At 38.2% G+C, this 12,559-nt stretch overlaps 3 protein-coding genes across 6 annotated transcripts in view; 1 reads left to right on the forward strand and 2 right to left on the reverse strand.

The window, feature by feature from the left end:
* pum (pumilio) overlaps positions 1 to 1,673 on the forward strand; it is a 94,409-nt gene extending 92,736 nt beyond the window's left edge. For all 3 annotated transcript variants that reach the window (XM_089714802.1, XM_089714803.1, XM_089714805.1), the window contains one exon: positions 85 to 1,673. In XM_089714802.1, coding sequence (XP_089570928.1) covers positions 85 to 316 — 232 coding nt within the window. In that variant the 3' untranslated portion in view covers positions 317 to 1,673. The remainder of the gene's footprint in view (positions 1 to 84) is intronic.
* Positions 1,674 to 5,598: 3,925 nt separating this feature from the next.
* Fip1 (Factor interacting with poly(A) polymerase 1) lies at positions 5,599 to 12,449 on the reverse strand. 2 transcript variants are annotated; one of them, XM_089714815.1, is made up of 10 exons: positions 12,278 to 12,449; positions 11,838 to 12,068; positions 11,444 to 11,624; positions 10,624 to 10,803; positions 10,354 to 10,427; positions 9,934 to 10,108; positions 8,374 to 8,578; positions 6,861 to 7,020; positions 6,101 to 6,171; positions 5,599 to 5,831 (listed from the first exon to the last, which is right to left on the reverse strand). In XM_089714815.1, the coding sequence occupies exons 1-10, from the start codon at positions 12,422 to 12,424 to the stop codon at positions 5,684 to 5,686; spliced, it is 1,572 nt and encodes a 523-aa protein (XP_089570941.1). In that variant the 5' UTR covers positions 12,425 to 12,449; the 3' UTR covers positions 5,599 to 5,683. The 2 variants fall into 2 exon arrangements, with proteins under 2 accessions (XP_089570941.1, XP_089570942.1); XM_089714816.1 differs by having other exon boundaries at positions 5,600 to 5,831; positions 6,870 to 7,020.
* The window catches only part of LOC149489955 (uncharacterized), a 216,607-nt gene continuing 213,478 nt past the window's right edge, over positions 9,431 to 12,559 (reverse strand). The window contains exon 7 of the transcript XR_016318374.1: positions 9,431 to 9,648. The gene's annotated coding sequence lies outside the window, so the exon portion shown is untranslated. The remainder of the gene's footprint in view (positions 9,649 to 12,559) is intronic.

Genomic DNA, 12,559 nt, shown 5'->3' on the forward strand with positions numbered 1-12,559 from the left:
AAATAAATAATAATTTATTTAATTTACACATTTCTTTAATGATATAATGTTCAGCATGATTAAAAACGTGAACGTTTATTGCAGCGCTCTCCATGTTATGATGAAAGATCAGTACGCGAACTACGTGGTGCAGAAAATGATAGACGTAGCGGAACCGACGCAGCGCAAGGTCCTGATGCACAAGATCCGGCCGCACATCGGGTCGCTGCGCAAGTACACGTACGGCAAGCACATCATCGCCAAGCTGGAGAAGTTCTTCATGAAGGCGCCCGAGCTGGGCCCCATCGGGCCGCCGCCGCCCAACGCGGTCCTGTAGGGGCCCGCCCGCCCCCGCGCCCGCACCGCCCGCCCGCCCCGCGCCGCGTATCCTACTTGAGATTATTTATTACCTGTACATTCGAAACCCACACTTGCGTCGCTAGTGTTGATGAAATTTAATGTGATTCATGAAGCGCGTTCACGGAGAGTTGCACGGTAGCCCTCGTTATGACATTAGGATTAAATGAAACGAAGCTGTTCAATAAAATATATGTAATAGAAAAGTTAAGAGAAACGGCCCCACTGCACAAAACTGCTAGTGATCAGCCTATCGGTATTATCGGTGGAGCATAGTGAGTAGGGAGCCGAAGCGACGGCGCGGGTTCCCGCCTATTATAAATTTGTGAATATTGCGATTGTACATTTGTAACTATATAGGTCGTGGCGCGGGCCCCGCCCGGCGCCTGTACATAGTAGCGCAGACTGATGTACAGAACGATACGATTACTGTTACTGTTATCCCTAGTTGTACCGCGCGAGCCGAGCGCTCGGCCGTCGCCTCGCCGCGCCGCACCGACTTAGCCTCTAAGTGTTCTAGTATTATTCCTTGTTCGTATGAATCTATGTATAAATATTTTGAACGTCTCTCATTCTCGTGTAATTTATGAATCGAAGGAAAGCAGAGGTCCGATGACTCCGTGCGTTTCCGTAATTTTAGCTCGTCGTAGATTTACTATTAGCTGGGCTAGGGGACCTTGAATCTTAAAGCGACGAACGGATGCCGCAGGCAGTTCTGGACAATCGGCACTATAGTCGTGATTTATTATTATCGTTTTTTAATGTTCGAGTCGAGCTCTCGTTTGAGTTGAATGAAACCGGCTTTAATCGTACATAGCTTATCGAATATTTTTTAGCGCCGGTGTGTATAGTTTGTCGATTATGATTTGTGAAAATGATATTTTTGTATATTTTTATGTAAGGTAACGTTAAGTTATTTAGTGGAAGCGCGTACCGACGTCGCTCGCGTCTGCGCGCAGTAGGTTATAGTGATGATTGTAAAGTCCTGTACTGATATTTGTAGTCCGAGGTCTGCCTTGCCGGTCGCACGTCACGAGCGTAGCGTAGCCTCATTCCCCCCTTTGTAATTATTTTTTATAGGAAGCGTAGTTTCCTACGACACCTCAGATTTTCTACGTCTAGATGTATGTAATTGAAAATAAAATTATTGTATATGGCTGTACAAAAAGTTAACAAAATGATTTGTAAAACCTGTAATGTGATGGACGGGGCGAGGCGCGCGCGCCGCTCGGGCTCGCGCGCCTCGCCCGCTAGGTTGTACTAGATAACGTTTATATGATGATCCATCTATTTAGACATTAATTAATAAAGCATTTCTGTAATAATATTACAAATTACGTGTAGTTTCATTCCTTACGACACCCTCAACCAATGCAACATAATTATATACATATGCAAGAACAATATTCATGTATTGTTGAACACAGTTGCTCTAAAATCCAATTCTAATACGAACAATGAACATATACGAATTGATGAAACATATTATCAGATTTGTATGCTGACAAAAAATGAAATAGACAAATGAACAATATGCCTTCACCTATTCTTACACCTACTGAACATGCTAAGTTATATACAAAATTATAATTAATATAAATAACGCGTAAGCCGTTTCTTTGAAGTTTGATTACAAACCACATGAGATTAAAGAAAGCAAAAACGCTCATTGAACGGAAAAAACCATATATGTACTTACATAATGTGTTATGGTCTCAGTGAGATAGATATCCACATCGCGAAATACTTGTTAACCGTTCATGACACGTTGTTACATTGAAGAAAAGCCTCGATGCGTTATAAACATAACACAACAGACGGGCATTTATTCCTTGAAATATGTATATTTAATTGTCATACAAAAATTTCTTAGTATTTTAGGTGGGTAGATTTTGTTATCGATATAAGTGGAACCACCGCACGAGCCGAGCGAACAAAGCGAGCGTGACCGTAGCTGCTAGCGATTGATATAATCGACTTTTTGTATGAGTTTGAAGTAGGTTCAAATAAAAAAATAAAACCGCAACGTGACCGCAACGCATTGTGAGCTGTTTTTTCGCTCAATGAGCGTTTTCGAGCGTAACTTACCTACCTATATAGTAATTATAATATGTATGTAGTTAAGGATATACATTATACAAGTCGAATAAATTTACACAGTTGCTGCCCCTCATTCACAAAATCTTCTGAATTATGTTTGAAGTAATTCCGTTCATTGACCGCATCTACACTGCTATTGTAAATGGAAATTGAGATTTTTATTTTCTTAAGTACCTACCTAACAAATAAACTCAAAAACGACGGGCTTGTTTTCAAGTATTTTTATATCATTATTACATCTTTTCCTAATAACATAGTAGTTATAGATTTCGTTTTAGGGTTCAGAACCTCAAAATGAAAATAACGGAACCCTTATAGGATCACTTTGTTGTCCGTCTATCTGTCTGTCGACACGAGGTATCCAGCTGAAATTGATATCTGCGGTCCCTTGATGCTGTGAAAGACTCAAATCAGCTCATAAGGCAATGCAATCAAACGATACAGGGTAGGTACTTGCCATGAACACACGAAATTCGGTACGAAGCAACATCTTATAGCACAGATATAGGAATAATGCCTATAGTAGGGGAGCCCAGGATGCTAAATGTGGATTTACTCGAGCGTCACGGGAACCTATTAGAATTGGTAGATTAGACCATAGCGAGAAAAAAAGGTCCTATAATGTTTTCACTTTTAGCGGTGGGGAAGGGTTTTTTGATTTTTTTTAATTTAAAAAAGAAAAATATTGGCTTGGAAATACTCAAGCGCGTTAGATATTGATATTTTGCATGCTCCAGGACGTCACTGAAAAAAAGTATACGTTAATCTGACGATTTAAGTGGCGATTTAATCGCTATGAAGAAAGGGTAAAAAATTAAAGTAATATTATTCGAGCGCGTCAGATTAATATATGGGGGGGTTAATTACAATATAAGAAGTCCCCATTTCGCTGATCTGACGATTCGAGCTCAACCTTAGGGAATTATGGATTATTCAAATTTTCCAGCGGGGCCCCTGAGCGCACCCACCAACCATAACTGCTCATATTGACTAGAGGTACTAATGAATAGCTAAGGTACCGTCCCTTATAGTAATCTGACGCGCTCGAGTAAATCCCAAAATCCCCTCTTGGCCTCCCCTACTACTACATGTATTAAATTGATATTCACATCAAAAATTTAGGTCAATCCCTATAAGCTGTAATAAAATTCTACTTCTACATCAACGCAATTAGAAGAAATAGCAATTATTATAAAGCCGCATATTCTGAAATTCGCAACTACCTACGGGAGGTTCCGTTCCAGTGAACGCAGAAGAAATGTCTCCAGCACAGATGAGTCAAAAATTGCTAAAAACATAATCTTATATATAAAAATGAATCGCAAAATGTGTTGGTAAGCGCATAACTCGAGAACGGCTGAACCGATTTCGATAATTCTTTTTTTATTATATTCCTTGAAGTACGAGGATGGTTTTTATGTAGAGAAAACGTAAATATGTACCACGGGCGAAGCCGGGGCGGACCGCTAGTAAAAAATAGATTTGTTCGGAGCCCTCGGTGCGCAAGTCTGCATTAATTATTATCCTAAAGAAAACTTAAAAAGTAACACAGTAAAACCACTCCCGCATTCTGTTCCCATGCGAACGGCCACGTAGTCAGCAGTTTACTGTACACATTTGAAAAGACTAGAGGCGAAGGAATATTCAAACGCAACATTATATTTTGTGGCCTTATTTACAATTTGTTCTTAGGACTATTAAGATAAGTATTCTTTTGTAATAGCGCTTGGATATATCGGTAAACGACCGCACTTAGTAACATTTATATGAGGGCTCTACTATAGCACTACATCACTCTAGTAAATGTAAGCCGAAACGGTTGACGGAAAGCCTAAAATGTACATTTCTATGAGAAAATTAAATGATTTTACTTAAGTCATCCAGAAGAATGCTGTTATACGTATAGACTACTGTATAGACTACTAGAGGTCCGCCCCGGCTTCGCTCGTGGTATATATTTCGCAATAAAAGGTAGCCTATGTCCTTTCTCGGGTATCAAAATATCTCCATAGCAAATTTCATGCAAATTGGTTCAGTAGTTTAGGCGTGATTGAGTAACAGACAGACAGACAGTTACTTTCGCATTTATAATATTAGTATGGATAATATACAGTATAGTGGTTAACGTGTAAGAATATACGTGTAACGTGCAAGATAAGTTTGTTGACACCGCGTTACAAGCAAGGGAAGTTTTATCCTGCTATGCTACGTGCCGGCTCTCCGGCAAAAAAAAAATTTTATACTTTGAACAATTAATATAAACTGCACCTCTCCTTTATTACCAATTGATTACTAATAGCACAGACTAATAATAATATACTACGTATACTAATAGTAAGTTCTCACGAAGGCATTTGTTTAGTTGATGGGAGTTTTAGCCAGTTTACACTGTTACCGCCTTCACCGCGTGAAGGTACTCCCAGCTTACGTTTTGAGTACTCAGATTGTGAGTGATTGTGCTATGCTCTATTACAAGAAAATTAAATTTTCTACAACGTTATTTTATAACCTTCTCATAGAACGAGCGGTTTTGCCAATATTTTACTTCAAACGTGAGCAAAACTAAAAATTTCAAATTTTCGGGTAAAACTGACTATCTTTGAATGGCCACAGTTTAGTCGTTATAAGGTTTAGAGAGCTGCGGTTAGGCTTAAATTCTTGCAAATTTAATTACCTTTATTTATGTACTGAATGTTATTTGTCGGAAACGCATAGTTTATGACTTATAGAGCAAAAAGTGAAAAAAGTCCAAAATTTTCGCAGTTTATCACGTGGTGCGCAGCGAGCACAACTTTTTCGAATTTGCAAATTGTGATTTACATCACCCTAACTGATCCAAACAACATACCAAAAATGCAGCACTACATCGTGCTTTGCGAATTTAATGTTAATTTCCACTGGCCTAATATTCTAAGTAAATTTGCTTGTTCTTAGTTGTATAACCAATAATTTTGATAGAACCATGGTTCAACTACCCCACGTCTTGTCTTTGTGATGTATGTAAAATAGCTAACTAAGAAACAGGACATATTTGTCCGCCAGATATATCTCTCAAATAAGTACGTGTTCCCATACTTTACAATGATTATTATAGGTACAAACTTTTTCAAAGAAATGTAGATTGGGGATTCAGTCGGTAAGCTATATCATAATTCGCAGAGAAATAAAACACATATTATAGTTCTTAAATTACATTTAATAGACTTATGAAGACTTGATTACTGCTACAAGTAATTTCACCGATGAGTTATTTATCGTCATCTTTTTCTTTCGGTTCCTTAGTCTTGGCTTTGGAAGCGCGTTCACGGTCACGAGAACGATCACGTATCCGCGGTGACCGTGACCGTGACTTGTGGCGCCGTGACCTTGACCGTGACCGCTCCCGTCTGTACGATCTGCAAAATAATTATATGTTATAAATGTGTTATGTATCTTTCCTAATAAATACTATTGTGAAAAAACTTTGGGACGTTTTATTTATTATTTCACCAAGCTCCTTTTCTCCAATTTTTAAAAGAAGTAAATTTTTAAGGAAATCTGTTTTTATATATTACACGATGAAAACGTTCAACATTCACGAAATCTTCGATTATTATGATTAGTATGTGAAAATTTGTACATAATATGATCAATATTTCTTAAAAAATGAAAATAATGTACTCACTTTTCACGGGAACGATCGGGCTTAATTGATCGTGATCTTTCGCGATCTCTGTCGCGGTGCTCTCTTTCTTCCTGTAAAGTTATGAAAAATATATTTTAAATTGAAAAATTTGAATTGAATAATGCTTATAAAAAATTAAAAATTAATCAAGTCTCAACCCCATGATCGGATGTAAATGAATTTTTGTACAAAGGAAGCTTTTAGCACAGACATATATGGAACTTAGTGTCTCTGTCGTGGGCCGTGGCCATATCGTAGATTTGCTCATTTCATGAAATGATTGATCATTTCACGAAATGGTCGCATTTCATGAAATGGCCAACATAGTTTGATCAGATCGTTAAATCGTCAACGTTTCACGATTTGGTCATCCACATTTGGCCATGATCGTATAAAATATAAAGAGTCCATAAAATATTTAAAAAATTCAGAATATTTTAAGAACTTGTAACTGTTTATTGTCATATAAGTTAGTGCCGCGGCAGCGGCCGGCGAATGCCAGAAGCGAATGGTTTTTGCAATAGAAAACAGTTAGGTTAGTCTTTGATAAACAACGCACGAGCCGAACGCATTGATCTGCTCAAACCACATCATGATGTGGCCAATAGACATCCAATCATTTCATGAAATGCGACCATTTCACGAAATGATCGATCATACCATGAAATGAGCAAATCTACGATATGGCCACGACATCTCTAAAATAACTTGCACCTTATTACATAAAATAAATAAGGAAGGTAATAAAAAAATACATTACAATCATTACCTCTTCTCTCCTGTCCCGCTCCCGGCGGTCCCGTTCCTCGCGCTCCCGTATCCTGTCACGGTCACGGTCACGGTCGCGCTCACGGTCACGGTCACGCTCACGTTCGCGGTCACGGTCACGGTCAAGTGGATGTGGCGGCGGGTGGTGCGGCCTGCGTTAAAAAAAATTTTTGTTTATCACTACATAGTATAAAACAAAGTCGCTTTCTCTGTCCCTATCTCCCTATGTATGCTTAAATCTTTAAAACTACGCAACGGATTTTGATGCGGTTTATTTAATAGATAGAGTGATTCAAGAGGAAGGTTTTAGTATATAATTAATTATGTTTTAGACAAAGCAGAAAAGCCGCGGGCGGAAAGCTAGTTTAGTATATTTTGCTTTTTACAATCATTCCGTTTGTTATAAAATTTTAATAAATTCATAGTATTTTTACAAGAAAACGTAAAGGTTTTTAATTTGTATGACGCATATGTTTACCGGTTTGGGTGGAAATTAAACCGCGCGTTTGCTGCGTGTGTATTTAGAAGCAGTGGGTATCTAAGAAGCTCGCTAAAGGGGCTCGCACGCATTTTGTTATATGGTCTTTTTACGTTTGTAACAACGCGTCGTGAACGTTAACGTGAAGAGTAACAGCCATAACTCGAATCGATTAGAATTTTGCGATGCATATTGTTGCCGCAACAAAATCGTGCGGAACGGAGCGTTGCTACTGCGTCATCGCGGCGTCACGTCGCGGCGCCGTGCGATTGGCCGCGGATTGACCCCACTGTCCTCTACGACTTCAATTTGCCACGCAACCGCTGAGCAGGACACTCCCTCACTAAAATCAATTGTCTAAACGCACTCTGTAATTTTGATTAATAAACTTTATACGCGCAAGTTTACTTTCATCTTCTTTCGCCACCTAAAATCCAGAACCAGTACGCTACACATATTTTTTCTCGACTCTCAACGCGTCGTGGTCACGATCACATGTTGTGAGCAAATTTATCGCTCAGTGAGGGATAGCGGTCATTGAGCGTAACATATATAAAACCAAACTATCGTAAGAAACTCGTATGCTTAGAACATTAATAAGTATTTTCAACATATAATTATTGTAAAAATGATATTTATTTAGTATTAAAATAAGACCCCAGAGCCGTAAGACACAACTTATTTTCTAAAGCATATAACTTTCGGTTCACAGTAGTCTCTAGTGTACTAGTGTACGTGCTGGGAACCGAAAGTTATATGCTTTAGAAAATAAGTTGTGTCTTACGGCTCTGGGATCTTGGACTATATGACATTGACATTGTATTGTAAACTTTTGCATGCCAATCAATTGGCGATTTGTGCTGAACAATGAATTATGTAGATAACATCTGTAAACCTTCCATTTCTTGCAAAATTAATATTTTATTTGATTTGATTTGAACATAGTCAAGGCAATATTAGGCCAGAAAAAAGATCAAGTATTTTCGTTAGGTACAATCGAAATCTGTTAGAAACTTGTAATGCATACCTGTAGGGCGAGTAGGGTGCAGGCATCATGTGCGGTGGCGGGTGGGGCCCCGGGTGGGGGCCGGGGTGAGGGCCCGGGTGGGGCCCGGGGTGGGGCCCGGGGTGCGGCATGCCCATCGGGGGCCCGAGCGCAGCCGGCGGGGGCATGGGGCCCGGCGTCAGTTCCTTTATCTCAGTTGGAGCCCATCCGCTTTGTTCTGGAGGACCTGTGAACGAAATGTTTCAGTAATTTTGCTGTATATTTGTGATTAAACTATTATGCTTAATGTTTTAATGTTTGTTAATTTTAATGATTAGAAAAATCGAGTAAATAAATGAAAATTTTAATATTTGTTTACTTGTCTTTTATTACAAACCTTTCATAGATACTGTTACATATGGTACAGACACACAACATTCTTCCAAAATATTATTAGTGTTCTGGACTAAGTGCATGAGCCAATATAGGTAATATTACTTTTGGTGAGGCAACATTTGACTGAATAAATTCTCTATTGAGATTCTATGTACATGCTGATGATTTATAAACTTGTAGTGAAGAAACTATTTAGCTATCTGTAAAAAATAGACTTGTAATTTCAAACAGTGACACTACAAATTACCATACAACAAAATTGATAACACATCAGAACTAAAAGTATGAATATTGATATCACACAAACCATATAGATAAAGCCATAGAAATCTAAATAACAAGACACATAGAAGTGCTTTAATGTCATAATTCGTATGAAAACCGCTGTCGCCAAAATCAACACATTCAAACCGAAAGCTAAACAGTACACACAAGTAAACTATGCCTTTTATTGGACAGCTTGATTTTAGTGAAAACTAACTTATCTATTAAATTAAGCTTTTGAATATGTATCCTAACGCACGAATTTACGGTTTATTTTAGAATAACATCCCTAAGTATATGAGACTTTTTGCTCCAATACGAACAAACGTGATAATAAGAATGGTCGACTGTGTCATTCATTGTTATTTCGATTACTATGGTGACACTCGTAATACTTGTAAATATTCTATAATTTTAAGGAAAAACGGCATTATTTCTAAAAAAAAATATTTTCCGATGAAATATTATTCCTTTATAATTATAATTACAACTTGTGGAAGAATTTCCGCAATGGGAATTGCTGAAACACACCATGTATACACTCATAGGTCTCCAGAGCAACTGAACAGTGACGAATGCACTGGTGATGTGCAAATCACCTGAGTGGCGACAAGGTCACGCACGCTTACGACTTCTAGTGTCTTGTTATTTAGATTTCTATGGATAAAGCCTTGTATTCATGGTAAACCTTTGTTAAGCACAAATTATTTTTTAAATTATGTCCTAAAGGTAGAGTAAAGAATTTTTCATTCATTTCATTCTTTCATGATTTATTTAAATGTTGTTGCTCCTCGGGCAAGACCTTTTTACATACTTTAACAACTCAACAATATGCAGCGACAGCCAGCAACATATGTATTTACAACAACACTGCAAGATCCTGTCTCAATTTTGTTGTAAAAACATTATTTACCATGAAGCTGCAGATTAAGGCTCACTCACCCCAAGACGGTTCCTCGTAGCTAGCATGCGGCGGGTAGTAGTGGTCGGGCGCGAAGTAATCCGGGCCGGGCCCTGGCGGGGGGCCCCCGGGGCCGCCGGGCCCTGCCCCGGGCCCCCCGGGCCCGCCCGGCCCTGGACCCGCGCGCCCGTACTCGCGCCGCTCTGCTGTCATCACCTGCAAGATAGCATATGTGTGCATCGTTTATGGTATAATATTTCAAATGAACATCAACAGCTTCTCTCTTAATTATTTTGTATATAATTTTTTGCAGTTGCTCTTTTCAAATCTAATAAATGAAACATTGTTGAAAAAAATTGCTGAAATTGTCCCAGTGGCTCAGAATTAATTTTTTACAAAGAGAACTACAAAATGAAATTTATAATATTGGCTCAAAAATTTTGAATATGAATATCACATACCTGTATAGTATTCTCTCTGGTTTGATAATTATTTTGCATCATAGGTGGTGGTCCTTCGTCGTGTCTCACTGGACCTAAAAGTTTATAAGTTTTACATTAATATAGGACAATTCTATACATTGACACTTAGAAGCTACAAATGAATGTAACTGAAACAATATTTTGCAATACAGTATACTAGTGGAGCAGCATACTTTGAAATCCACTTGTGAAAACAAAATTAAATTTTGCTACCCTATCAAATCAAAACACCAATATAATATACGGCACCTGACTGCCTGCGCATATCGTTGTTGCTCTGTCGGGGCGGGTGCGGGGGGTGCTGCGGGTGCGCGGGGTGCGGGGGGTGCGGGGGGTGCATGCCGACGCCCGCCTCGTTGACGCGCATGCGCCGCTGCCGCTCGCAGTACGCGCTCCACGTCACCTCGTTGAAGCCGTAGTTGAAGTAATCTGCAATTTTAGTTTTTTTTTATATGTGAAAACTTATTTAGCGGCGTAGGGTATAAAATCTTAAACTCGCGTCAGGACACGTGACCTAATCGAAAAAGCGTAAGACAGATGGATATCAAACATGCTCCATGTTAATAATCAAGTTTTCACTTCTGCCGGCACTCTCTGAGTGCAACCTGTCTTTTTTTTTACACTTGGAGTCTGTTGCACGTAAAGTATATTACTTTTAGTATTTCATATTTATTTAGACAGGTCTGCTCTTAATGTTGGTTTCAATAACATTTGTCAGTATGCTATATGTTTAATAATTAATAAGAAAGATACCTTACTAATGTTGCTATCTCTTATAATATTGCGTTAAAGTATTTATAACCAACTGAATACAAAATAAACTAAACAGCAAGCACACTAATATTATAAAAATGAAAGTTACTTAATAGAATTAGTTATTGAAGATTAATTAATAAGGCATGAGGCATTTTTGTCACTATTCATGTATTTTTCATAGTATGCAAAAATAGAGTTAATGAATCAAAGAGTTATGATTTTAAATTCACTGTCAATACAAGGAGCTTGCATTTTACTCAACTATGAAGTGAAATTTCTTTTCTGTATTCAACACTTGTAAACAAAATATTACCTGATATATCAGCACCAGGCTTGTTCCATGGTTTATCTTCAATTGTATCAATATTGAATTCAAGTGCGGGTACTCCATTGATGCTGCCAGGGCCATCCATATCCTCGAGGGTGACCTTACCTCCAGCCGCTGGTCCAGTTCTAGGCTTGTCACCTCCAGAGGCAACTAAGCCTACCCCTCGCTACAAACATATCATGCTATTGTAAATCAAACACATTTTATATCATAACAGAACATAAAGCCAGTGTCTTATATAATTGATTACAATATTTCAATAGAAATTGAAAAATAGAAACAATGTAACTATTATTTAAATACAGTTTACTGTATAAAAGAAAACATAAACGTAAAATAGAACCAAAAACTAATTTTATTGGACAAGGAAACTTTTTACCTTAATGTTCAAGCTGGCATAAGCTTGTGGGCCTGATTTGATCTCTCCGATTGTAACTTTGACGTCATCACTGTCGTCGGAGTCCGAGTCCCCATTATCCTGACTATCAGCATCACCATTGGTCTGACTCTGTTCATCTCGTTCTACTTCCCCAAAATGTTCATCGTTAAAGTGGGAATCGTCGATATTCCCTTCAGTCTCATCTTGATCCTTTTCTTCTGTGTCTTGATCCTGAAAATAGCGAAAAATAATTACTAAGTGTAGGCGAATAAATTTATCAAAATTTTAATAAATACCAAGTCATGGAATATTATATGTAATTTCGATTTTCGAGCAGATACTCATTCAGATAGCAATAAAAAATAAGAGAAAATGAATATATTACTTTTTGAAAAAATAGACATAACCTTATCCGAAAGCAAAACAACATATAATCTTACCGCGCTTTCAATCGTCGAAGGTTGTTGTTTTTCTTTTTCGTTAAGATTTGGCTCCGTGTCTTCATTTTGATCAGCATTGGACTCTCCGTACAGCCATGTATCATCATTTTCATCATTCGGCGCCGTTTCAACAGCAGCGTCTGCCATCTTTGTTTGACAACTAGACTGTTTCGTTTTGACAGTTCTTTGACAGAAATCATTTTATCGCAGTAACCACAGACACATATTTTTTTTTAATAATTTAGAAGAAGAGCTACGTATGTCTGTCACTAATTGCATTGC

This window comes from Colias philodice, chromosome 3 (assembly GCF_061535455.1).
Source record: "Colias philodice isolate Cphi_HAF_F1 chromosome 3, ilColPhil1 Martin Lab GWU primary, whole genome shotgun sequence".
Classification (NCBI taxonomy): Eukaryota; Metazoa; Arthropoda; class Insecta; order Lepidoptera; family Pieridae; genus Colias; species Colias philodice.